Source organism: Etheostoma spectabile, chromosome 12, assembly GCF_008692095.1.
Source record: "Etheostoma spectabile isolate EspeVRDwgs_2016 chromosome 12, UIUC_Espe_1.0, whole genome shotgun sequence".
NCBI lineage: Eukaryota > Metazoa > Chordata > Actinopteri > Perciformes > Percidae > Etheostoma > Etheostoma spectabile.
Genome location: NC_045744.1, coordinates 9,630,336 through 9,658,034, shown reverse-complemented (window position 1 = coordinate 9,658,034; position 27,699 = coordinate 9,630,336). Strand labels below are relative to the sequence as shown.

At 39.7% G+C, this 27,699-nt stretch overlaps 2 protein-coding genes across 7 annotated transcripts in view; both read left to right on the top strand.

Annotated features, from left to right (window-relative positions):
• Positions 1–1,498: 1,498 nt before the first annotated feature.
• On the top strand, positions 1,499–17,789 carry klhl14 (kelch-like family member 14). The gene is made up of 9 exons (XM_032531260.1): positions 1,499–2,239; positions 3,054–3,954; positions 5,922–6,043; positions 9,969–10,058; positions 10,773–10,851; positions 11,193–11,383; positions 14,719–14,877; positions 16,227–16,384; positions 17,054–17,789. Exons 2-9 carry the CDS (start codon positions 3,077–3,079, stop codon positions 17,192–17,194), a joined length of 1,818 nt encoding a protein of 605 aa, XP_032387151.1. The 5' UTR covers positions 1,499–2,239; positions 3,054–3,076; the 3' UTR covers positions 17,195–17,789.
• Positions 17,790–22,841: 5,052 nt separating this feature from the next.
• Positions 22,842–27,699, top strand: part of cacna1eb (calcium channel, voltage-dependent, R type, alpha 1E subunit b) — a 58,536-nt gene continuing 53,678 nt past the window's right edge. For all 6 annotated transcript variants that reach the window (XM_032531255.1, XM_032531257.1, XM_032531256.1 and 3 more), the window contains exons 1-2: positions 22,842–23,036; positions 25,177–25,630. In XM_032531255.1, coding sequence (XP_032387146.1) covers positions 25,215–25,630 — 416 coding nt within the window. In that variant the 5' untranslated portion in view covers positions 22,842–23,036; positions 25,177–25,214. The remainder of the gene's footprint in view (positions 23,037–25,176; positions 25,631–27,699) is intronic.

Genomic DNA, 27,699 nt, shown 5'->3' with positions numbered 1-27,699 from the left:
ACACTGCAACAACTTACAACCATAAACGCCCTGCAATCTGAAGACCAGTGGCCTCAGGAGACTGAGTTGCTACAAAGAGCTGAAAGAGTTGAAAATGGTCATTTTATTGCGTTAGAATAGCTCGCTCGAGACTTGGGTAATGTAGTGCTAACTGAGTGCTAGTAAAGATAACAGTATGCAACTCTGAAGTGAAATACAGTGCAACTACTCTGCTCTGCAGTGACAAGTGCTTTGGAAACGAGGCCACACAATAATAGTTGTAATAACAATACAAATTCTTAGTGGCTACAAACCCCCTTAAATTAAACAACAGATTATTTTTTTCCCTTCAGTGATGTGTATTGAGATGCAGCGCAAAATTTAATAAGTTTTCCGCAGGTTAGTAGAATAATTTTGCTCATTAAATAGGGGGGACATGCAGGGCGGCTTGTAAAATAACAAAACAAACAATATTCTGGTTCCCCTATTTATAAAGCCCCTATAGTGGCCTTTTTTCTTCGTTACGGTAGCACTGTTTTGCTTATTTAAAGTACATGAACAAACCCATTTATCCCTATCTGTCATTTCAAATTGTGGGGGTATCTGTCACTTTGGCCCCAAGGGAGTCCTGATGTAAGTTTTTTATTTAAATTTGAGCTCTTTATTTAATTGACAGTTTTTTTTGCCCTAAAAGTCTTTCAATGTGTTTAGTTTGATTGCAAAAATTTGTTTTTGCTCTTTTTAACTTTAACATCTGTTTTTTAAACCCCCAAATTTTTGAACCCGATATTCAGAGCAGGGTATAGGAAGGAATAGTCTTAATTTAGATAGATTGTTTTTTCCCCCCAAATTTTCAAAGGGAAAAACATCCAGACCCAGCTCAGGAAGGAGTTCCCGTTTTGAAATGAAGGTAGTTTGTATACTGTGGTAAATGAAGATATATGAGTTTTACTAACGCATTTTAAAACTGATGAAAGTAAATTGATGAATTTAGCCCTTTGGGGTTCCTGAGTGTATGAATTTCACAATAAAAAATTTTGGGCATTCATTAAGACAACAAGGAGTTTTTTTGTATTTGAGATCACAACAACTTGTTTTTTAAGGGAAAGGTCAGTCTTTAATGAAAGGTGTAGGGCATTGGAACTAAAAAACCAACAAGGCTGCACATAACAACACAATGTGCCGGATGGATGTTTTATTTGGTTTCAACCCTTTGTGTTTTAAAGGGTTGAGCAGACCCAGGTTGTAAACAGCAAACGGATAGATGTGCACATGAAAACACTATGTTATGTTAGCTTTTTTTTATAATTTACTATTGGGGGGGTGTGGGTTCAGATGTGTTGCGTGGGGCCTGCTGTTTTTAGAAAGAAAAAGGGTTGTTTTATATGCTTTTTTTAAAAATTATAAACAATTTGGACATTATAGTGGTAGGTTTTGAGCAAGGGAAAAAAAAATGAGTTTTTGTAGAGAAAACCTTTTTAAAGGGTAGCAGGGCAAAAAATGAGATGAGGGGGTTTTTTTGGGGAGGAGATTAAAAGGGAGGGGGGTTTTGTCATTTGTGCGGAAACCCTTCATCCCTCCCGTTTAAACCAAAAAAAGGGTCCAAAATTAGCAGTTTCGTGCAGCAAAGTGTCGGGCTGTGAAGGCAGAGAGAAATTGACTAATTAGCAATGCGCACTAAAACTTGACGGTTCTCTCTATAACAGCGAGGGAAAGACTCGGTTTTTCTCCCCCTTTCTCTTTTCTTTCTTCCATAGATGTTTGAAATCGCAGTCATTTACGCTCGACAGTTTTTACAATAGCCTTGAGCCATAATTTTGCGAGTCTCTCCAGCATCCATACCCCTGCATGGTCTCTCTCCACCGGCCATGCACGACCGTTTCTCTCCCCAACCGTGGATTTCCTATTACTCTCGTTACGACTCACTGAGCCCCAGGCCCAAGGATAATGATGTGTTGTTTCTTGGTAGCATAATTTGTCACACGTATATTTCTTCTTCTTCTTCTCTTGCAGAAAGCACAGCTCCCTCTCACACACTCACACACTTCTTGTTAATTCAGAAGAACAAATGATCAACGTCAACAAATAACCTGAAATAGTGACTTTATGAGTTGGAATCAATGGTTATTTTCAGACACCACCGACCTTAGACTTTAAAGGAAAGGACATTTTCTTAAAAGAAGAACAAAGGAAAAATTCAAGTGAGAATATTGGGAACCAGAAGCTTACTTTCTTTTTTTTTGTCAAGAGCTGAAGTCAGGTAAGTTTGGCTGCTTCTCAGGCGAGCTGCTCACATCATTTAGTTGTGACAGGCGCTTTAAGTGAATCTGGCGACAACGTTACAGCACGCTTGTGTCAAGTTTACACACATTACGCACATAGAAATAGCTTTTGTAGAGCCAAGGAAACAACAGAGATGCATATTAGGTTTAAGTTTACCGAAAGCTGCATTTCAGAGAATATCTTTCGATACTCACGTCCGCTTAACTCAGGTAGGCTAAAAGCGAAACACACCCGTAGGCTACTGCTGCTGACGGCACAGAGACAAACTAATTGCTTTTGTATGACTCCGTAAATATGTCTTCGATGTGTAATGTCCTCATTGTGGGGGTGTGCAGCAAGATAGGAGAAAGGATAAGTGTGAGCTGAATGCTGCATGTTATCCGTCCACCGTGTCTGTTTTTCTTTATCCGACAACTTCAGCCGCGTTACGGAGGGGAAAGCGCTGCAGCATCTCCGTATCCTCGTTTTGTTTTGACAGCGCCCTTCAAACCTCAGCCTCCATTTAAATCATCTTGAGTTGAGAATGAATAAGACTGGTACGCCCTGGAAACTACTGCGTTTTTGTTTGTTGCTTTACGACCAGAGCTCAAAGTTGAAAAGCGACTGAAGCCGCATTGGATGTTGATTCTCGCCGGCTGCATGGCATGGATGGACGGGAGATCTGTTCAATAACGTAACTCGAGAAATCGTTTTCTATTGCGAAAGTTGACCGATATCATCCATAGGCTGCTGTGTGTTGTGCAAATACATGACATGAGGTAAATGGCTTGCATGGTTTATTTGTTGCCTAGGTGGCGTTCACAGCCAGGAAGTCATGTCCAGATCGGGTGATAGAACATCCACCTTTGACCCAACACACAGTGACACCCTGCTGCACGGGCTCAATCTCTTATGGAGAAAACAGCTTTTCTGTGATGTGACTCTCACTGCCCAGGGACAGCAGTTCCACTGCCACAAGGCTGTGCTGGCATCCTGCTCGCAGTATTTCAGATCCCTCTTTTCTTCCCACAATGTAATCAACAATGAGGGGAGCAAAGGGGACCAGGGCAGCAGTGGAACCCCCTCATCCTCACCTGATGACAAGCTGGTGACCCCTAGCGCCAGGCCCATCAATAACCTGGTACTCCAGGGCTGCTCCTCCATTGGACTACGGTTAGTGCTGGAGTACTTGTACACTGCCAATGTGACTCTTTCCCTGGACACAGTGGAAGAGGTGCTGTCAGTCAGCAAGATCCTCAACATCCCCCAGATTACCAAGCTCAGCGTGCAGTTCCTCAATGACCAGATCTCTGTGCAGAACTACAAGCAGATCTGCAAGATTGCTGCACTCCATGGACTGGATGAGACCAAGAAGCTGGCCAACAAGTACCTGGTGGAGGATGTGCTTCTGCTGAACTTTGAGGAGATGTGTGCCATGCTAGATGCTCTGCCACCCCCAGTGGAGTCAGAGCTGGCTCTATTCCAGATGTCAGTCCTCTGGCTGGAGCATGACCGCGAGACTCGCATGCACTATGCGCCGGACCTTATGAAGAGGCTGCGCTTCGCCCTCATACCTGCTCCAGAGTTGGTTGAGAGGGTGCAGTCTGTTGACTTCATGAGGAGTGACCCTGTGTGCCAGAAACTACTCCTGGATGCCATGAACTACCACCTGATGCCCTTCAGGCAGCACTGCAGGCAGACCACGGCCAGCAGGTGAGGATGAGACCGACCAACATATAGATACAAAAAGAGAAACACACACACCGACACACACTCACACACACGCACACACACACATACATACACACTGAAATTAGCTGTTTGAGAGTGGATGGAAAGCGATTAAATGCCTCCCACTTGTTAAATTTGAACAAATTGCCAACTCAAGTATTGCCCACTCGCTCAAACACTGGTTGCACAGCCTGTGTAGTTTAGGTCATGTAGGAGGCCGGGCAGAGATGGGGGGTCTGAGGCCCAGTTAATGAGGATTGTGGGACTTTTACTGTAAGAGACTGCCAGCTGTCAAGGGGCTTGATCTACTCTATGCTACACTGTATCCATAATCACAAGTTTACCTTATGTTTTAGTGAAAAAAAACAACAACTCTATTTCCTCACACATCTGTGTAATTGCTTTGTAATCAGTGTAGACAAGATGTAGCAAACTAGATAAAGGTTATGTGTTTGATGTGTGGCAACTCTCATGAATACAATTAAAATTGAATTGTTACCAGGATTACATGGTAATTATATAACAATTCTGGTATGAGTACGAGAATACCGCAGCTATTGAAGATACAACAAACAAAATTTAGTCAGAGGGAATTCAATACATTTTGGTATGTATTAGATTTAAAGGACTTATCAAATAAGGGACAATTTGACAATGCTCCCTATATTCAAATCAGATAAACATGTCTCACTCACACAAAAATAGGCCAAGGCCAATACTTCCATGTTTGTCCTGATCAGCACTTTAAGGAGCTGGTAAGTAGGCAGGCATGGTCAGTAAGTTGATTGATTGATGGTGCAGGTTTTGTTTACAGAGCTGACCGTTCAGTCAAGGCTAAACATCTTTTGAGTAGTGTTGGCAGAAGTGTTGCAATTTTCAACTCATTGCATATAACTTTATAGAGCAGAAAATTTGAACTGGGGCGTTGAGATTCTTTAAACATGAAAATGAAATTATGCACCAAGAATCTAAAAGTGAAATTTAAATAGAAATCTATTATCCCAATAACATATCTATTCCCACATATGGACCTGAATGAGCAAAGAATCAGGAATCCTCATAATTAGTTTCACATGCCACTGTTTCTCTCCTCTCAATTAATCACCATTATCTATGTCCAGGGGCTCATTTGCATATGAATAACCCCAAACACTTCCGAGTGGGCCAGTAGCACAGAGAATGTACCGAGACGACTGTGATTTTTCCAAGCATAAAAAAGTAAAATATGAAAAAGGTGAACGTGACTGAATATAAAGGCCAGCTGCTCTTAATCTTTTTACTGCATATTGTAATTCATTGGTAAACTTGTGTTCAAATCCATTAGGAGCCAGATAACAGTCATTAATGTACAGTAAAGTGTGCGGCTTTTGGGTTATATATCATATACAATCAGCAGGAACTATCTCACAACTGGCTCAGAGATGTCACATGAATCACTGCAGCCAATGAAATGGAGACATTGTATAGCCAGGTTTATGTACTCAATTGCGCTTTTAGCCTCCAGCATGGCACCCTGCAGGATCCTCTTTGCTTCACAGCTAATTGAAAAGATATCTTCAGAGTAAAATAACCATTCAATAATGCATCAAAAGGATGAGCATGCTGTTTTTTTGTTAATTATAATAAACGTGGCCACATATTGCCTGATTTGTAGCTTCAACTTCAGTAGTTAGTAGTAGAAGCTCACTAGGAGCAGTTATTATTGCAATTCATGTATTTTTTAATTTATTCGTTGATGATTTAATTCATACATTAAACATTTTAAGAGTAAAAATCTAAATATGCCAGGCAACTGCTGCTATTACTATCAACATAATTATGCAAATTAATAGATCAAAGGTGTCCAGTTTTAGGTTGAGCTAATCTTGGCCTTTTGGATGTTTTTTTTTAGGCTTAATACCTGTTCTGTTCTCTGTTTCCTAACACTTGTCCACACACACACATTACAGAATCCGTTCCAATAAGAGAATGCTGTTACTGGTGGGTGGTTTGCCTCCTGGACCTGATCGCCTCCCCAGCAATTTGGTTCAGTACTATGACGACGAGAAAAAGACATGGAAGATCCTCACAAGTGAGTAGAAAAGGCTCTGCTGCCTTTTTTTTTTTTTACCTGAGGCATCTTGTGTTAGTGGCTTTTATGATAAGAAAAAGTTGTTCCTATGGATGACTGTAACACAGGTTAATTTCCATAGAAAATGAGGGGAAGGAGTTCCCTAAATCCTTTAGGTAATAATGTATCACTATCACTTTTAATATAAGTTTTTAATCAGAGCGTGACTTCACAGCACTGTGGAGCTTCATGCCCGGTTTACCTTGTTTTTGCTGAAATATGCTGGCAGGATGCATGATCAGATTTGAATCTAATGATCTATTTTGGCAGAGTGAGAACAATAATGACCAATATGTAGCTTGATAATTCACTCACATTGATAAATGCTTGAGATTCAATTACACTATACATACTGAAACACAGAAGGTTGACCTGGTGTCGCTATTTATATTAGGTTTATATAAGATGAGTTAAATACCAAAGAGATGGCTGGGGTTAGTGGAACACAGCAGCTGTAAAGATACAAAGATACAAATGCAAATATATGAGTTTCATTGACTAAATAAGAAAAATAAGATATAAAGACATCTCCTATAACCTGTAGGAAGTTACATGAATGGACAGTTTATGATATTGATTTCATATTATCACATTGAAAGCAAGTTGTAATAATCTCCCCAAAGAGTCTACTGTATTATATTGAAAATAAATGTAGTGTATATAGAGAACACATTTGAAGACTTCCTGCACCTCTGTAAAGTGCTCTTTTTTCTTCCCTGACCTTTTATGGCTCACCACTATATTGTTGTCATATTGCAAAGGTCAAAAAAGAGCTAATGGGAAACCATATTTGTCCTTAGCATCATCATTGCCAGACATATTGAGTTTTTGTCCTTTTGTTTTGGTTGAAGCCATATCTCAGCAGTGTCTCTTCATTCGTACATATTAGCCATTGGTCTGTATTCTGTCAGCTCGATACTGTGCAGTTTATACTCTCACTTTATAGCAAGTTATGAATGAATGTAGTGTTTTTCTACTGTTGTGTCTTAAATTCAGAAATAAGTTTTGGACATTATTTTTACCTCTGCTCAAATATTTGAGCTACTCAAACATTTTTTTGGCAGTAATTTGTTATTTTAGCTCATGTTTGGCCAAATCTGTCGGGGTGCATTTTACTAATGGAGCCATGCATATATATACAGTACTGAAGCTCACTGGTGTTTATGTTTTCACTTTCTCATTTAACTCACACTCCTGTGTATAGACTGCAACAAGCAAAAAGGTCAGTGGGGATTTCCATCACTCAAAACTAAAAAGTTAACACTCAAATGGTCCGTGACCAAGTGGAAGGACAAAACTGCAAAATCATCCCCTTAACACATCAGTGACCATCTGATGTAGCCTCCACACAATGGATGCGGAATAGAAGATTATTAACATTCAATCATAACTTTTCAATGAGGCGAAACCTAAGAGGGACAGCCTTTGATTAAGACATTCATCAACACAATTTGGGAAGAATCTGATTCCACTCGTTTGTGCAAGATATATCTACTGCATGGTGATTCCAGTGTAAAGTTTGCCATCTAGTGTACCCACAGCAGCGTGGACAAACACAAGACAAAGGCAGGCGCAGCTCTGCCACAATGCTGGACTATTCTCTTCTTCTTTTAAACTAACCTGATATTAAAATCTCCCACTTGGAAATGGACCTCATCTACACAGCATGGGCTAGAACAAAGGAAATTCAGCTCAGTGGGATGCAATTGTAATGGCTTTAAAGACACGTCAGCGCTCGAGTGGCAGTGGTGCATTAGCTGTGGAGTCATTCAACCAACCCAGACTGTGCCTCCATGCAGAGGTTTCTGACTCCCTCTAGTGAGCCCTAGAGCTCACTGTAGACTGGAGTGATGGCGTCCATCTCGTAGAGGACGTGTTCATCCCGCCCTCCTATGTCTGTTCACCCTTGGGGTTAGTGGAAGATTTAGGGGAGAGATTGGTAGATTCATTTCATACTCTTTCTCAGGTGAAAATTCTCGATAAAGTCTTACTTGTTGTAGAAGAAAATATAATTTATATGTTGATATTATTTTCACAGCACAAAACCATTACAGAGGTTCCGATAATTATTTATTATTATTATTATTATTATAATTATAATTATTCACCTGTATCTGAGGCACCTGTAGAGGCAGGCAAATGTCCCACATCCTCCCACAGCACTCCTCAGACTGCAGCCTGTGACATACTGAAAAGCAATAATCTTCTTTTCACATGGGTACAAGATGATTTTTAGTATGAGTACAAGTCACTAGACATCAAATAAAAAGCCACCCATCCATGTCCTATATACAGTACTGCTGACTGAATTATAATGTAAAGAGCATGTAAGGGAATTTGGCAGTCATATGGCACTCATCTTTGAGGTGCACTGGAGGCAGGCAACCTAATCCCTCGTCTCGAGATAAAGCTGTGTTTAGTGTATGTAGTATTAGTTCCTATCTGAGACTCCCCTCCCATAGAGGACCGGCACATGTCAGCCAGTCAGAGTGAGATTGCAGGGAGAGGCCAATTGGAAAGAAATGAGATTCAAGGCTGTCTAATTTTGCAGCAACTGTGATCCATCAGGCGGTGGGGAGGTGACAGTGGAAATGACTGATGGAGACAGACAGGTGGGCTTTAACATTTCACTGATTTGTGCTCAAAAAGCACCGGGCCTGAGATTTATTGAGTGAACACGATCATGTTCATTATGACTGTCACCTAAGACCATTTCTCTACATCTCAATGGGGTCACTTCAGCAAAAGAAGACAGAAGAGAGGAGGGGAGTACAAAAAACATACACAAGGGGTCCTGCTGAAGCTGTGGGCTTGTGGGCCATTTATGCTAACTTGTATGAGTATGAGACACTAAAGGTCATGTATATTGGACATGCTCAGTATCTTACTAGATGAAAAACTACTGTGGGATGTTTTAATGTGAGATAAGGAGAAAAGGAAAACTGTTACACTGAGATTCAGTCCGGCAGGAAAGTTAAAGTTAGATAGATAGATAGATAGATAGATAGATAGATAGATAGATAGATAGATAGATAGATAGATAGAATTGTAGATGTTGATTGCTGATGATGGCTTGGTTCCCCACAAGAAATCACTTCCTGTAGATTGATGAATGGAAGGTTTCAGAATAAAAGCAATGAGGAGGGAAAATAAACCCTATGACATTGACCCACTCTGGACACTCAGCATGACAAAATAACAATAGTCACTAAATTAGGAAAACTGCTAGTACAAATATTTATTTTTAAATAGTTAAGATAGATGTTCAATTAATAAAAACCTAATTCTATTGTAACTGCCATTCATTTATTATTATGATTTATTTAAGAATAGAATTGATTTATAAAATTACTTTTAGCATTATATTTGATGGTAAATGAGGCTTATGTTAATAGTATTTTAGGTTACGCACACACCATAAACAGTGGCTTTATTCATTTATGGATGAATGAAAGTACTGTTGTTTTTGTTTTTGCCTCAAACATTTTGTTTTTATCAGCATGGTATTTCTTTTAAACCACCCCTTATTGTTTTGTGAGAGACAACTGTAACGGTCAAATAGTCTTAAGCTGTGGAATTAAAATGGTGTTCATGGTGCACTTTTAAATCAAGTATTATCTGGTAAGGTCACTAGACTTTATTTCAACACCAGGGTTAGGATTAGGGTTGTCCATAGTGTGGCCTGAATAGCCTGGGTTACATGCCACTCTTCATTTTGGAGGCATTCATTATTTGATGATAAAAATGTCATGTTTATTGGGGTTTACATATGCCTTGTGTTTATAATAGTATTTACAGTACATTACAGAGTTTTGATTTCAACTTTACTGACCATCATTTTTGCATTTTTGTGACTGACGGATTTTGATTTCTGTGTCTCGTCTAGTAATGCCTTACAACAGCGCCCATCACTGCGTGGTGGAGGTGGAGAACTTCCTGCTGCTGCTGGGCGGAGAGGACCAGTGGAACCCCAATGGTACAGTCACACTACGGACTGAATGTCTTCCTTTCCAGTGATTTCACGCAGCAGATTTGCCAGTGTTGACTGAATGTAGCGAGCGCTCTAAGCCAGAGTTTATGCAAGTTCAATCCCATCAGAGTTACACTAATGCAACACTTGATAATTTTGGCCCCACTCATTGTAGAGCCACTTCAGCTTTGAGTGAACAAACAACACTCCATCCAACACTTGTCAATAATTGGCATAGAACAATAACTGTTATTAACAGTGAAATATTTGTGGTGTGGAAGTGTTGAGAGCTTTCTGTGAAATGGTGGTAACACACCGCCATAGAAGAAAACAAAGACTGTAAATGATCACAAAAATCTGATACTGTGCTTTTTGTTCTATTTCACCAAGTATCATAACAATACAGTGCTGCACATAATGAAATTAGTAGTGTTTATTTAGCTCTGAGAGTGAAAATCAATACAATACCAACACACATTATTAGAGATAATTCAAGATGTTTTGAACAAGTGTGTGGGTGGTGAATTTCAGATACGTTTGTATTAAATGAAGACTCTCAGAGTAACAGTTGTGCATTTAATTGGTAATGTGTATTACAAAACATTTGGCAAGGAGTTAACTAATTACAACTGAGCACTGCCATAGTCTGCCTAAACTGTATTGAATCCTAAAGACTTGCAATCAGAGTAATCAGTGTCGATTTGTGTGTCTGTTTTGCAGGAAAACACAGCACTCATTTTGTCAGCCGCTATGATCCCAGATTCAACAGTTGGATACAGTTGCCTCCTATGCAGGAGAGGTAAGTCTGTTTGTAGTTGAATACAGAATCATTCATTCATACTTACCAAAAGAAAACATAGTTACAATAACTCTGATGATGCATCAAGAGACTGTAGGATTTTCAGGGGTCTTGAAAGAACTGCACATTTATTGACTTCCAATAAGTCAAATAGATGGAAAACAATGTTTATGTTTTTTGTTTGCAAACATAAAAGTAAGTACAGCCATCATTCTTGCTTAAATAGAAGCGCTCACAACTGGTAAGCACGTGACTAGCACAGTTAATAAATGTTTGCTTACACAAACTGGTCATTGCTGGTTTATTTAATGATGTTGTCTGGTTGACACTTCCTTCCTCAGGAGAGCCAGTTTCTTTGCCTGCCGCCTGGAAAAGCACCTGTACGTGATTGGTGGTAGGAACGAGAGTGGCTACCTCTCCAGCGTGGAGTCCTACAACCTGGAGACTAACGAGTGGAACTACGTTTCGTCTCTGCCGCAGCCTCTGGCTGCCCATGCTGGAGCCGTGCACAACGGCAAGATCTACATATCAGGTCAGGAGAGAACCTGCCACACTTATTATCCCGTCTTCTTTTGTCATGATAAAACCCATTTAACTCTCTGCAAATAATTATTTATCCCTCCACTACATAAAATAGACAGAATGTTGTTTAATAATGTTCATTGCTCAGCATTTGAATAAGAAATACCACTTTATTTGGATTTTTTGATTTTTTTGGTGTGTGGCATTTTAGGCCTTTATTTGATAGGACAGCTTAGGAATGAATGGGAAGAGAGAGGGGGAACGACATGCAGCAAAGGGCCGCAGGTTGGAATTGAACCTGCAGCTGCTGTGACGAGGACTGAGCCTCTGTACATGGGGCACATGCTCTCCTGTTTGAGCTAGCCAGGTGCCCCTAAGAAAAAATATATCATATTAAAAACACTCAACTCAGACAACAACCATGAACACCAACACAGTACAGAGTTAAGCAGTAATGGTTTGTAACTAACTACATTTAAGTACAAATATGAGGTAGTTATACTTGAGTATTTAGGGTATTTAAACATCTATTCTACTACAGTTTAGAGAAAGGGTCTTCAATGTTTTTTTTTTAAGCCAAGGACCCCTTATCTGAGACAGATGGAGTAGGGACCCCTTACCACATGTTGTATAAATTTAAGTTGCATATTCAACTGGGCCTACAATAATGTGTAGGGCAGCCTAAAGCATATGCATACATTTTTAGTGCATGGAATACTAAGCTATTAAATATTTGTTGGTATGATTTTATAAATATTGTTTTAATGTTAAACATACATGTGGCACAGTCAATCCTTAGGATCAACTGTATCTGTGGATGGCTATCTTAGTGACCACCTTACCTCATGGGTACAAGATGATAGGCCAGTAATCCTATCATATATGTTTTTTTTCTTCACAAATAGGCAGATTCATATTTATATATGTTGTATTCATTTTACCCATTTTTATTTTTGAAAAATAATCTTTCAAAAGTTGCAAAGAAACTCCCATCATTAATTTTGTCGGATGAAGTTGCCTACTATTAAATTTGATTTTTTTGCACGTTAGACTATGTGCAGGAGTTTCTCTGCAACTTTTGTATTACTTGTTCCCCTCCGACGCACCTGTCTCACACTGAAGATGTACCAAGCATTTTTCTGTACTGAAAAATCTTTTTAACAATTTGGCTGCCCCCCTGCAGTAACTCTGAGGACCCCCTAGGGGCAAAGGTCCCCCTGTTGAAGGAAAATACTGTACTTTTAATACCATTACATTTGTTTGACAGCTATAGTTACGAGTTACTTTGCAAATTAAGATTTTATAAATCAAATGTGATAATTTTAAAAAATACTAGTACAGTGCCCATTGGGCCGATTGGTTGGCCCATGGTATTGCTGCTTGTAGAATTCTTCTAAACCAGATTGTACCCCGAAATTGCTTACAGAAGGACCCCAAACCACTTAATGTGCAACTCCACTGATAGCCCACTACTGACTTACAGTGTAGTCTATGTCTACATCAGAGGAAGACATCGTACTACTATATTTACCTAACAGAGAACGTGAGATTCAGAATGTAATCCCAAAATATCACAATGAAAATGTGGAGTAATCAGACATTAGCCTCATGGAATCATGGGAGTTTGCTACCCACTTGGCCCGTTATGAGAGCTAATCAGCGTACAGTATATCTGCTTTAATCAACCACCAGAAAAAGAGAGGGAGAGAAAGAGAGAGAGAAAAAAATAGAGAGAGCGAGAGAGAAATATCCTCAAAGATAATGGGTTAGGGTTAGAGTTAGCACCAAACAAAAGCTGGCCTCAGCTGCTCTCTTAGGTGTGTCTGACTGCAGAGAGAAAGATCCAGGTGAGTTTCCCTCCCCAATTTATAGACAATACCCCTTTGGCTGGGTCCTAGTGCTAGACCTTTTCTTGCCAGCCTTATCACTTTATTAGATAGGTTTTGTGGGTCGGAGGTGTATTTCCCATTGTAGCTGTCAAAAGCTCCGCTGCTTTCTTCGACCCTCTCTGTCTCTGGTCCTGCGCTGTGCTCACTCAGCATGCAGGGTGAGAGGGGGAGTGGCCAGTGGCTAGAGCGGGAAAAAACAATGTGTGCTTCTTTTACCGATATATATTTAACAGTATCTTTTTGCTTTTCTAATCCAAACAATGTCAACGTTTGGCACTGCACTTACTCGTGCCCATAGCAAGACATCTGTCAAGTTTGAAATCCATCAGATTAACGGTTCGGGAGATATGCGAATAACAGACACACAGACACAGACAGACAGACGTTCCTGTAATTCCTAGATTGATAATGCATTGTCATAGATTAAATTACAAAATTAAAGAGCTTCTTACAAAGTAATGCATTACCATTTGTAGACAATGAACTTAATGTATGATAATACTAACGAGAGTCATTCTGTTCCACAATGAGCACATTTAAATTTTGCTTTTTGATTAGTCAGTTCTCGCAGGTTAAAGGTGCATGAAACGCTGCAATGCAAATGTTTCAAAACCAGTTCAATATGATTCAATATAAATTTCATGTAATATTTTTTCTGAAATCTATAATAATATCCTTTATTTTAGTGACATCTATACCAGTCAAATATGCATCATACTAACCACCGCTGAATGTCATAAACCAAAATCCTCTCCTTCCAAAAGCTATCACTGAATCATCAGTGAATTTTATGACTATTGTTCTGTATTATGCACCACACCAGTTATAACAATGTAAAACTAAGGAGATAAAAGTCACCAACTTTGAGTGTTTGAATACAGCTGGTTGGAGAAGGCACCATAAACTTTGACGCGCTGCAATCTTTTAATAAAAAAAGAAAAAGCGTAGCCAGAGATACAAAGATCAAGTTTCTCTGTAAACATATGCGGCCGGAAAGTATTATTTTATTAAGTAAACTGGTAATTATTGAGTTTAGCAATAAATCAATTCATGATTATTGATCAGAGTGTATTGGTCGGCAGTAGCTCAGCCCGTAGGAAGTTGGGTTGGTTGGGCTGGTTCAAGTCTGAGTAGTGGTAGATGGAGAAATGGCAGTTCACCTCCTGGGCGCTGCCAGGTGCTCTTGAGCAAGGCACTGTACCCCCCCACCCGCTCAGGGTGCTGGTCCAGCACTGGATGCCCACTCACTCTGACATCTCTCCATTTGTGTGTGTGTGTGTGTGTGTCATGATTATCAGGCCTGTGTAGTGATTTCTAACAAAACAGTGTTAGTTGTAACTTCACCACTGGGGATCAATAAACAGTATTTATTATTATTAAATTAAAATGATGAAATGAGCAGCCAGTGTGTCTTCCTACAGGACACAGTATTAAAGGTGAAGTTTTGTGTTTGCAGGAGGGGTGCACAATGGGGAGTATGTGTCCTGGCTCTACTGTTATGACCCTGTAATGGATGTGTGGGCGAGGAAACAGGATATGAACACAAAGCGTGCCATTCATGCCCTGGCTGGAATGAACGACCGCCTGTATGCTATTGGTGGAAACCATTTGAAAGGTAAGCACTTGAGCGTTTCAGATAATTAACAGAAAGAGAAAAGTGAAAGAGATGATGTTGTTGCGAGCAGGCGACGATGGCCTTTATTACACGGTGCACCCTCTGCTACACTTCATCATTCAAGGTACAAAATAAAAATAAAAATAAACACACGTGTGAATTACAGTTACGTGTTGTGCATTTGTATTTGATTAGCAAATCTGAATGTTGGCATTTGGAATACTGTTAAATGTACATTTACGTAGCTCTAATTGGCTTTTCACTGACACCGTTTCAAATTCAGCTCATGAAAATGTGCCATCAGTGCACTGAGATCTGTCACAACTGTATCCACATCCAAAGGCAGATTCCTTTTCTCCGTTTTCTCAGGTTTCTAATTAGTTACCACATGTGTGTATTTGTGCATGTCGTGTGGTTTATTTTTGTTGAGTTGTTGTGTGTTCTTTGCAGTCTTCACTGGGCGTTTGTACAATGACAGGGCCTTTTAGCTGCATATTACAGTAAATTTTATTTTAAATCTGAAAAAAAGTATTTATCATTACCTTAAATTAAATCAAACAAGGTAAAATTAGCAGAAAGAAAGCTCCCCTGGTCTTTATTAAAGGTGCTGTAAGCAATGTCACGCATGTTTTAGGCTAGAACATTTGTTGTCACGTACAACAAACATCTCCCCACTATCTGCGGACTGCCTGTCCTCAGAACACATTGTAAAAAAAACACAGTCTCTGTAGACAGCCCAGGGTCTACAAACAGCAACAAAAATAAAGTGTGCCCACCTGCACCACAAAGCATACACAACCAGTGTTCCAGCGTTCCAGCCAATAACCGACCAGAAGGATTTGGGGGTGGGGGTGGGGGGTTAGTGCGCGGAAGCACAGATGGGAGGGGACGGGATGAGGAGGGTAGAGGCAAGCTAGTCTCGTTTTGTCACAAAATATTGCTTGGAGCACCCTTAAGAGTTTAACTCTTAAGATCTCAGCTAATCGGCCTAATGAGGACTGTGTGTGTGTGTAGTTTGATCAAATTTGGCCTGGCAACATAAACAAATAACACCATGACTGTCATTCATTTTTGATTCAAATATTGTTAAATACTGATTGGTCCACAGAAGTATGTGACATCACCCTTTTGCCACCCACTTAAAAAAACAGTAAGCAGGGCGTGTAGGAAACAGCACACAACAAAAAGTGTTAGAGTACTGCTTAGAGTAAGAGGTTCTTTGCAAAAATGTGTTGTCATGGCCTTTAAAGTTTAGAAAAAACAGTATTTTACTGTATCCTGAACCTTCAATATTAACTTCACTGAAGTTCTATCATCAGTTTAAGATCTTTTTCTTCCTCATCACATAGGTTTCTCCCACCTAGACGTAATGTTGGTGGAGTGTTACGACCCAAAAGCTGACCAGTGGAACATCTTGCAGACACCCATCTTGGAGGGCCGCAGCGGCCCAGGCTGTGCTGTGTTGGATGACAGCATCTTCCTCGTGGGCGGCTACAGCTGGAGCATGGTATAAGCTTACACATCAGATTAGATTATTTTAGATCAAATGAGAAAGCTGGCAAGTCAATGACAATGACAAAGTCAATATTTTTGTTGTCAACAAATCCTATGAAAAGACCAAAACCACCAATGCAACAAGTCTTTGCGAACCCGTCTGTGGCATGGGTCAGAAAAAAAAGCAGTATAAATATATTAAAGATATTTTGACTTTAAAAAAAAAATGTTCTTAAACATCTGGGCATCGTAGTTTTTTTAACAAATGTTACTCAAAGACAGGAATAAATAGTGGATTTGTTGGGAACTATTTTCAGCTGCGGATTTGGCGCACTAGCGAGTATTTTCAGCAGCAGGATGGGCTCCAGTACAGTGTGCGCATTCATGGTAATGAAGGAATGTGTCACCGTGTTTTTGGTGGGGGTCTGCTGCACAGAGCAATAAGCTATATCAGGCTGCGGCTAAGCAGGCACCACTTGTTACTAGGATTAGTTCGTTGTTGGTCTCTACATGGAATTTGTTGACAAAAGAAAAATGTAGAAAATAACCAGACTTAATCTTTAAAGTCCCTGCTGTTTTTGACTACATGCATTTATATAAAACTGACTTTTTTCCATTTCCATTATAAATCCAAACAGCGCCAACAGGAACGAAGAGAATGACTTGATTTGTTTTTCCTCAGGGGGCCTATAAGTCTTCTACCATCTGCTACAGCCCAGAGAAAGGAACATGGACAGAGTTGGAGGGAGAGGTGGCAGAGCCCTTAGCTGGCCCAGCCTGTTCCACTGTCATACTACCTGCCTGCCTTCCCTTTAACAAATGACAACTAATCCAACCGAAGGGCGGTAAGGGTGCAGAGCAGGAGTGTGAATGGAGGGAGGACCATCAATGAGCAAAACAGTTGTTCAATAATTTTCTGACAAACCCTCCGGTCAGATGACTGGGGTGTGTATAAATTATTTTTTTACAGGTTTGACCAGAGCACTTTCGTTATTCCCTACTGAAGGTTTGAAAAAAAGAATTGTGTAACTCATGTATTTAATCATCTGTGTTCTGAGAAATGGTCAGTTTCATATTTGATTTGATTTAAACTGATAGTAAGTGTTTTTGGCTTCTCTTCTATAGCACGCATAGTGTTGAAATGAATTATAGCTTACAAATCCATTGTATCTTGTATTCAGTAGAGGCATAATTCCATTTAATGCAGTGTTATTTAATGGACTAACACTGGGAGAAAAGGTGATCAGTCCAAAATTGTCATCATGGGGTTAAGTTAAACTAGGGCTGGGTGAGTTACATTAACAATGATGATCAAAGCGTATACATATTCTTCATCACTCATGTTATAACTCACTTCTCTCTGGCTGGATTGTGCATTTATCCTGCTGTTGAATCATTACGCAACTGTTGTCTTTCTCTTAAAAATTAACACATTTACCTGTCTAAAATGGTACCTTTCCAGAAACCTTTCCTTACTGCAATCATTATGTAGCCGACAAAAATACATTGTAACTAGGTACACCGGTAGGTACAGGTATACCGGGTCCAAACACAACCAGGACATTGTAAAAAAGACACAGCAACGCAATGATCTTTATGAGGATGTGTCCATGTCACCCAGCCCTAATTTACTGTATAACTAATTATCTTAATCGTTTACACCCAGACTGAAGTCGTGTTTCTGTATAACTTGACAGAAAAAATCTTGCCAAATGTTTGTGGCAATTATTCTTCATGCAGAAAGAAAAGCAACTGAATTTTTGCCATTGATTCTTAATATTCACTTGAAGCACTAATGTTCACATTAATTATACAATGACGGTACAATCAAATTGTAATTGCTAGCCAATGTATTTATGGGTAGCGTGTTTGGGTATACAGATGACGAGGACATTAGTTTGTTCTCCTTTACAAGTGAATGCTAACAGGCCTGTTTATGAGGCCACGGAGAATTTACCTTGACGGGATTTGAATCTTTAATGTATGAAAAATAAACAAGTGTTCAATGGTCCTTAATGCACTAATAGTGAACTTTTAATTCAGCAAACAAAGTTCACAAAAATGTTTGAAAATTAATAAATGTGCTGTTTAAAAAAAAAAAAAAGAAGATCAAATGAATCTCAAATGAAGTCTAGTCTACATTATTAGTTAAAAAAAAGTTGACTCTAAATATCGATGCAGTACCTGTTGAATTCTGTAAAGATTTGTTGATTTCATTCTTGTACATAATCGCTTGCAGTGAAAGATTTTTGTGCACTCAACCTTGGATTTATTCTCAAATCCTGTTATGTCCTTTGCATTTTAGAATATGGAAATAAATTGACTCTTGATGATTAAAATGCATTTTCAGTTCTTTGACATTCTGGACAGAAGACTTACTTCATTAGAATGTTCTATGAAGTGGATGTGAGCAGTCGGATGAAGGTCTCAAAATAAACCGGTATAAAGATGAAGATGTTCCTTATCGGACATACACTATACTTAAACTGAGTTTAGGAATTCCAAAGTTTCATTTTGAGATGGGCTTATGACATAGGAAAACATATTTCGACTATCCAGTTTAGTATTTTTATTGAAATAGTTTTCTGCCTCAAAATGTAATGAAATGAAACAACCCAATGACGCAAAATCGTTCTTTGGTTGAGCTGTTCACCACTAATTTTAAAGAGTCACGAACCTGTGAAAGAGCCACTGAACACAGAGGAACTTCAAGATCCGTCTAATTTATTAAAACACTACTTCACACTTTGACAGAATGAGGCTCAGACACAAAATAAATGCCAAGTGTTCACAAGTCATAAGGACCAATTTTAATATTTGAGAAAGAACATTTTCCCTTTCTGCTTGCCTAGAGCTAGCTTTTATACCTGAAGACTCCACTAGAGTTGTGTTGGCTAGACTGTGGATGAATTAGTTGTAGCATCATGGTGCTGATACCATATGTCAACATGAGTTAACGAGAGAATCATTTAACTTGCTGTTTGTCTCTGCAGCCCCTAATTAGGGTTGGGTATTCTTTGGATTTTTACAATTCCAATGCCAAACCAGTACTTTTAAAACAATTCCCATTCCTAAACCAATTCTTGAAAAACTGAAAAATTACATAAAAAGGCTCTTTTATATCATTTTTAAAAAATTTAAATCAATTAAAATTGAACAATATAATAACGTTTTAAAGTAACCAAAGTCACCTAACACACACAACTACAATGATCTATCAATAAACAGTTACACTATTAACAGTATAAATGCAATATTAGCAATCAATATTACATTAGCTTGGTTACCTGCAGAAAGGCTACTGTCATCATCATCGTCCTGATCATCAATGTTCACAAAAATGCTAGCAGTCGGACTTGAACTGGTTCCGCTGTCACTGGGACCAGAGACTGATGTCCGCAGATTCCAACACAGCGCATCCCTCTGCTTTAAGATGTATCCCGTGTGTTGCCGCATGTTTCAATAAATTCAACATGTTTCAATAAATTCAACATGTTTCCATAAATTCGACATGTTTCCCTCTTTGCAGGTAATCGTTTTGAAACATTTGTTGCATTCTGTAGTCGGAATCCTTGGCTGTAAAATACAGTCACACTTATAACCGCTTTGCTTTAGGCATTTTAAATGCATTAAAAAGCCAGCTAGCTAACAATAGACTAGCAGAGCAAGTGTAATACGTTTCCTAGCGAAAGTGCAGTGAATGGTTAATACGTGCAATGAATGGTTAAAATGCTTTTACGTCCGTTTTGGTGAGCCCAAAGGGAAAATATGGCATTTTAAAAGTAGCCTACATTTACGGCAGCTAACTAACAGTAGACTACAGAGAAAGTGTGGTATTTTTATGTCCATTTCAGAGTGACGGAGGGAAAATATTTCAGTCGATTAATTAAGTGCAACCAAAATGAGGAATCAAAATTTGCGTTCTAATCCATTTTGACTCCTACCGGTTGCGTAGGAACCGGTTCCATAGTGGAACCGGGTTTTGGTACCCAACCCTACCCCTAATACCTACATGTGATAAAGATGCGTCTCCATACTCTGGGCCTTCAAAAGGTTAGATTATTTAAAAATCTGAGTGAGAGATTAAAAGACAACTGCATTGCACTGAGCAGAAGTCTGTAAAATGTGAACCAACAAGCATACAAAGATTCTGATGTTCACCCTCAGGGTTGCTTCTTATGCCAGACCAGATTTGATTTGCCAACCATTTACTACCAACTGTCTCATTCACCAAACAGCATGCTCGTCCTACAACACACACACACACACACACACACACACACACACACACACACACACACACACACACACACACCACACCTCTGATGGTATATTTCTAATGTCTTTTTTTCCCTTCTTTCAATGGTTTCTCTGCTTGGCGTCTCCACGTCATGCATCCACTTGGCCGCGTGCCTGGAAGATAAGATGGCAATTATTTCCTCACTGAGATGATTCTGATAGATTACATAAATACATATAATTCACGCAATATGGCATTGGGACATAGAAAAATATGTCTGAATAATCCTACTCTGTGTTCTTCGTGTCAGAAAAATGCTCAGAGACATGTCTGACAACTACTACGGTTTATAGAGATATTTGAATAGATAGTTGAGGGGACTCTGGGTAATTAAAGAAAAATATAACCTGATTAAGACAAAGATTTGGAAAGCCGTCCCAGGACAAACATAAGAAAGATACAGTTTTAATTAGAAGTCTTCATTTACCCTTCAGTGTTGGTGGCAGCAGATGGTTTCTGCGCCGCTCTTAGTCCCATAGCTGACACCTCTTCCTCAGTTTAGGGAATAACAGGATTGGTTAAAAGGAACACGTCTGACCTTTTAATTACAGTAAGTACATCGACCATCGTGGCTTGGTTTTAATCAAAGAAACAGTATTCTCTGTCCTTGGCTCTAGATTCATAATATAGTACATACACATGACACACTTTTTGAGGCCTGAAAAGAAGCATTTTATAAAGATTGTGTTGGAGGTTTTGGAAGAAACCCTTGCTTTTTTAAATTTATATATATAACTTTTTTTTTTACAGTGCATTTATTGAGCTGAAAACATTACAATGTTACTGACATAAAGCTTTCGACATTTTGTCCTCATTCTACTACAAAACATTTCAGAGGCAATTGTACTTTTTACTTACTTAAATTTATTTAGCAGCTGTTGTTACTTTACAGATTCAGCTTTTACACATCATCATCATATCATCATCATCATCATCTTCACCACCTTATTAAATGGAATATATCTATAGATGATATGATCCAACAGCTCACTGTTCATATTACTGCATTAGCACTAATAATCTAATTATAATACACGGAATAATAAAGAATTGTACATTCACTTTTTCACATTCAAGTACTTATTTGAACTGATGTCTTTGACTCAAAATGGAATATTACCAATCTGGTTTTGCTTATTTTAATTATGTAAAGGAAAAATATACTTCTTTCAACAATGCTTATTTACTTATTATTTACTGCTTATTGGGGGTTTGGGGAGGTTAAAAAAAACACTGCAGTCCCAAAAAAGGCTTGTGCCTGCTCTGCTGTTGGACAAACAAAAAGGATACAGGTGAAGGTAAAATCTGTACCTTCATATGCCAATTCTATTCACTGCACCGGCAGTGTCGGTGCTCTGGACAGATGGGATGTCCAGGGTAAAGTCTGACATCTGGCGCGTGGCGGGCTCTGCCCCTAAACTCTGCTTCGGGAAACTAGCTAGTCACACTCTGAAAATGGAAAGTTGTGAAGACAAATTCGGATCGTGCAGTAAGGCAGACCTGCTTGGTTCTATCAGTGAATTATTGTAAAGACTTACAAAGAATGTTTTTACGACATTAACTATCTAACTGGGACGTTTTGATACCAATGGCCAGGGATTGCTGTGGACGAATTGTAGGCCTACAGGTGATGCACTGGTACGAGCTAGCTAACATTTACCATGTAGCTAGCAGCTAATTTAAATAGCTCACGTTACTGTGTTGAGCGACAGTTACCTTCTTTCAGGCACACATTTCATGTGGCGTTTTCTTTTGCTGGTTGCAAATGTTCCACCAAAGTTCCTTCAAGAGACATTTTGCACAGACACCGTCGCTGCATCTGGAATTTAACGCCGCCCAAGACGATTGTGGTTTGGTTTAAGTTCTATGCGTGTGTGCTGGAGCCAGACCTATCGGCACAATGCAACACTAGCGTGTACAGTATGCGGCTTAAGTCCACCATCTAGTGTGCTCATAACAGACCACAGTTTTTTGAAATGAGCAGACCTGTTGCATGTGTTGCTTTCACTTAAAAATAGCCACTCTCCGGATAGGTAGACTAAATTAGCTTGAATTGTGTGTCTGCACATTTCAAATTTACTCTTTAAATGAAGTTATAAGATCCTGCCATTCATAAAGTGACTCGTGTCAGAGCAGCTCAGCTAGTGAAAATGATTGGGATTATCTCCATATGCCTGTTTACGTTTATGTGAGCCACGCTCCTCCGCCGCGGTATTTATAGCCAAACAGCCGTAATCATCACTCAAGGAATCCTCGCGGAATCGTCCTCAAACCTCTAAACTTGCATTGAGTGAGAGGGGAATAGAGAATTTTAGCAACCACTTGAACGGAGCTTTGACGATGAAGGAGCGCGCGTTACCTCAAGGTAAAGCTGTCAAATTCATTAATCATTTCATTCATTAATTGTTTTTTTTTTCTCCTGTCGCGCGCGCACTGCATTAATCCTCTCCCTCCAGTGAACATTTTAAGCATCTTATTCATCTATTCTTACTTGATATACTGCTGCTGCGTGTTTTTTTTTTCTTCCTTTCTTCACGTGCGTCAAACAAGAAACAGCATCCCTAATTAGGCATACCTGTTACCAGGATAGTTAATTTATTCCTTAAAACGATTGCAGACCAGCAACTGACGTGCACAAATTAGAGGATGGGCTGCCTGTTGTTCCAGTGGTTCCACTAATGAAAGGAGATCAGAGAAATTAGAATTAAAAAAAAACAAGAACGACTGTTAACTTTAAAACAGACAAGGTGGACGCATTTTGCAAGAATAATTAGAGTCTCTAGCACACTGCAGTGATGCTTTCATCTATGGCATAGATTCAGAAGCAAATCATCCTAGTTCCTTGCACCTGCAGCTTTTTGAAGGTGTGCCTGTTGATGCAGCTGTGGCTGCTAAAAAAAGTCACCAAAAATAGAAGGCATCACATATATTTTAAATTTGCACGGCTGTGCCAAAACAGCGCCAGCCTGTCCATCAGCAGCATAATGCAGCCATCATGCCACCACCCATGTAAATGTGCGCGTTGACCTTGTAGCCTCTCCCAGCTTTCAGATGAGCGCTGTGCTGCATTTGAGGGCAGAGCTCAAGTCAGACTGTCTAGTTCACGTCTGAGGAGCCCTGCTGCTAATGTGTGAGTCACTGTGCCTTTTGCTTCAGCTCTCCCACACTCAGTCATCTTCCTTTCAGCTCCGGCTCAGTGGGAACAGCCTTGTTTGGTCTGTCTCTGACTTGCTCACCTCAAACTAGCTGTTTTCCAGCTGTGCCACCTCATCTCCCTCATATTTCTCTGTCCCTGTTACAACAGGATAATGGTTTTACAGGTCTGTTATGGTGTGTTCAGTATTATTTTAAAAAACAAAACATGAGGCTGGATTAAAGGTCCCATGGCATGGAAATGTCACTTTTATGAGGTTTTTTAACATCAATATGTGTTCCCCTTGCCTGCAGTGGCTAGAAACGGCGATAGGTGTATGATGAGACCTTATGATGTCATAAGGAGCAAGGTTACCTCCCCTTTCTCTGCTTTTCCCGCCCAGAGACTTTGGCCTACCCATGAGAGAAAGACATCACAGCTTTCAACTGAGCAAAGTGGCATTTGGTCAAGGCCACACCCCCAGCCTCCACCTTGCTCCCCCTCCTCCTCAAAAGCTAGACTCAGAAATGGCACATCCGAAGGAAAGCTCATTGTGGGATTAACTCTAGTGGCTGTAATTCTGCACCAAGGCTGAATTTTGGGAAAGAGACTTCAGATAAATTGTTAGGGGACCACTAAGGGATATATAAAAGATTCTTAAGATAAAGTATTAGGGGACTACTAAGGTCTATATAAAAGAGACTTCAGAAATGGTATTAGGGGACCATTAAGGTCTATATGAAAGAGACTTCAGATAAAGTATTAGGGGACCACTAAGGTCTATATAAAGAGACTTCAGATATGGTATTAGGGGACCACTAAGGTCTATATAAAAGCATCCAAAGAGCACCATGTCATGAGACCTTTAAAGCAAGAAAGTCCATGCTGTGTTTAATGCTTTTTAGATATTGATTATCTCATCTCACAGACCCACAAAGTCTTATTCCACTTACCAGTACAATTACTGGTACGATTTCTGCATGGCTGCTGGTCTAATGCTTTTGTTCATCCAGGCTTATACACTGCTTGCAATAAGTATGCCACTGGCTGAGTTATTTGTTTAGAAAAAGTAAAGTTCATCCATATTCCATAGCCAACCTTTGCTAAATTGTACCAGTTCAGGACATTCAGAGGAATTAACCCTATTTGAGACTGTCTGCTACTGGGATTCATCCCCTGGGGACCATAAATATCTGTAGAAAGTGCTTACCAGCAGACTGACATTCTGGCTCCTAGAGCTGAGTTTCTATCGTGGCTAAAAATAGACAAACAGAGAAGGCACAGGCAAGATGTGAAATGTTTCTTGAATGTATTTCTCCACTTTTCACTCCTCATTTCTTCTGCCTTTCTACCCGCTCCCCCCCATTTTTAGCATTATGGTGAAACCGCCAACTACCGTCCTCTGTAGAGATGCTCACCAATTCAGACCAGTCCCTGTCCCGTTCCCTCACACCCAACCTCCACTCTCCATCGAGCTGTGGTCCAGGTGAAAATATGCACGTCCAGTCCTCCCTATCCCTCCCCGAGCCTGAGGCCTGGAAGAAGCCCAGCTCCACGCCCCGCCACGGCCTGGCACAAGGAGCCCGCTCCAGCTCCCTGCAGGTCCCTCATACCCTCCCTGAGTACCTCGGGCTTCCCCCTCGAGCCGCCAGCTTTGATGTGCCATGTGGTCGAGAAGAGGGCTGGTCTGATCAGGGTTCAGGGTCTCTGAGCCCCCACTGCATGCAGCGGCGGCGTGGTGGACTTGTGGAGCAGAAGGACATCATCATGGCTCACCAGGCTCACAAAATCCAGAGCACGCCGCAGGCCCGCAGGAAGGAGTGGGAGTAAGTATAAAAGAGATTTCTCTTAAATTGCATGTGTAGAGATGATAAATCTCCATGGAGGAGGATGAAAGTGCCAGTGTAAAAAAAACACACACTGTAAAACCAAAGAACTGAATTTTAAATGTTGAACAAAGTCCAAAGGCTTATAAAGATAGAAAATATGTTAGGTTGATGGGTGATTACGCCATACAATGAAAAAAATTTCAACAGTTCAGTCACTAAATCTTTTTGGACTTGTCATTACAGGAAAATAACATTAATGGTGATTACATGTCCTAATTGAGTTATTGTTATTAATTACAATAATTACAGTTGTTTTCCTGGTATGATGTGTTAAACTGTCTGTTGTGAAAAGGACCTAACTGTAACACATTGTATCTTCAACAAATTTAGAGCAAGCAGACACAAAATAGAAACTGTATATGACTTAAACTTAAAGCAGGTAGACGGCGCTACAGATAAACATTCTGACAGGTGCAGATTATATTGTCACACTGGGAAAGCCTGCCTTAGTGAGTAGCCAGGTAATTTTATTTTAGAAGTTATCTGAGTAAGTTATGGCTGATTCTTGGGTGGGAACATCAAAGAAAAAAGGAAATTAAAGAAGAAACTAAAAGCTAAAAGGGAAAGCGAAAGACAACCTTACGGATGAAACCCCAGGCTTTCAACAGTTGGAGACAATTACAGGATTGTAAACGTTTCAAAAACGTCCCCAAATTGTCCCTCAGGTATGTCGTCTGTCTATATCCTTTATGAAATAACTTTACAATGTGCAATGTGGTTGTACACCTGTAGCCAACATTAAATTACGTCCCCCTTCCATTTAGCACAGATGTTTTATTCCTTCCAGTCCGTGTTTGTGTTGGCCCACTATTTTCTTGTCCCCCTGTACTTGTGTAAAACGTGTGTTTCATGAAATGCGCTATATAAATCGAAAAAATGACTACGTTGGTTGGTACAACAATCTCTTAATGCTTTGGCTCGTGACACAGTGACAGTGATACCGGGTTTAGCTCACAATACATTCAGGCTAAGTATGCAATACTTAATATGCAACGATGCATCTGTAACGTATTTTCTTATTGTAAATTAATTATTTTCTGTCTGAGCAAAACATTAATTGTGACTGTTTGACCTCCTGGTAACGCTAACTCAGTTATACACAGCGGGCAATACCCCAGCTAACAATTTTTGGTTCCCAAAACGTTCCCAAACGTTTGTTTTTGGTTAGGTTTGGTAAGGTTTTGGTTGTGTTTTGGTTGCATAAGAAAGTTGGTTTAACGTTCGTTTACATCGAATGTTCTCAGAACGTTCCCCTAACGTTGCAACCTTTAGAGAATGTTTCCCTAACGTTCTTTTTTACATTCCCCTAACCTTTAAAAATTTTAACAACCATGATACCAATTGTATTATTACTTCAAAATTGTCTGTGCATGAGCAGGAATTAATTATTATATATTAGCAGGAATTAATGAACAGGCAAACTTGATGTGATTCAAAACTTTAATATACAATATACAAAATTACAAAAAATCTATATACAAGAATTAATTTTATTGGCAATATAGACACATACTAGTGCAAATGTAGTATGCAAGATGCATATTGGAATGATAAAGTACGGTATTTTAAAACAAGTCACACTGGACTATAGTCGCATTTAATTAGAAATGTATTTCACAAAATCCAAGAACAGACATTTAGCACACAGAACAACAAGCTGAATACGGTAGGTGCCGATATGTTAACGGTAACACAAACAGCACCATAAGAAAAGACCTCTACGACAGCAAGCATGGTAAAAACACTACCGCTTTTGTGCAACCGCTAGAATCAACACAAACTGAAAGTTACATATTGTTGACGTCCATGTTAGCTTGCTCGCAGTTTTCTCTTTTTTTTCCTTTGTTGGTGCATTGCTACATTTCCTGGCGCGTCACTTTCACCAATTGCCGATTCCCAGTGTAATAATGGGAAACTGTTGACATGAATGTGGATCACATGTCCCTGTGCACGAGCTACTAACAAAACGGAGACCCACAATTTAAAATTGTTGTTCCATAGTGCTA

What these genes read in the sequence shown, in the direction of transcription:
- klhl14 (XM_032531260.1), top strand. Translation starts at nt 3,077, where the DNA reads ATGTCCAGATCGGGTGATAGAACATCCACCTTTGACCCAACACACAGT. An exon ending in AGGCAGACCACGGCCAGCAG is followed by an intron (nt 3,955 to 5,921) that starts GTGAGGATGAGA and finishes CACACATTACAG; the next exon opens with AATCCGTTCCAATAAGAGAA. An exon ending in GGACCAGTGGAACCCCAATG is followed by an intron (nt 10,059 to 10,772) that starts GTACAGTCACAC and finishes TCTGTTTTGCAG; the next exon opens with GAAAACACAGCACTCATTTT.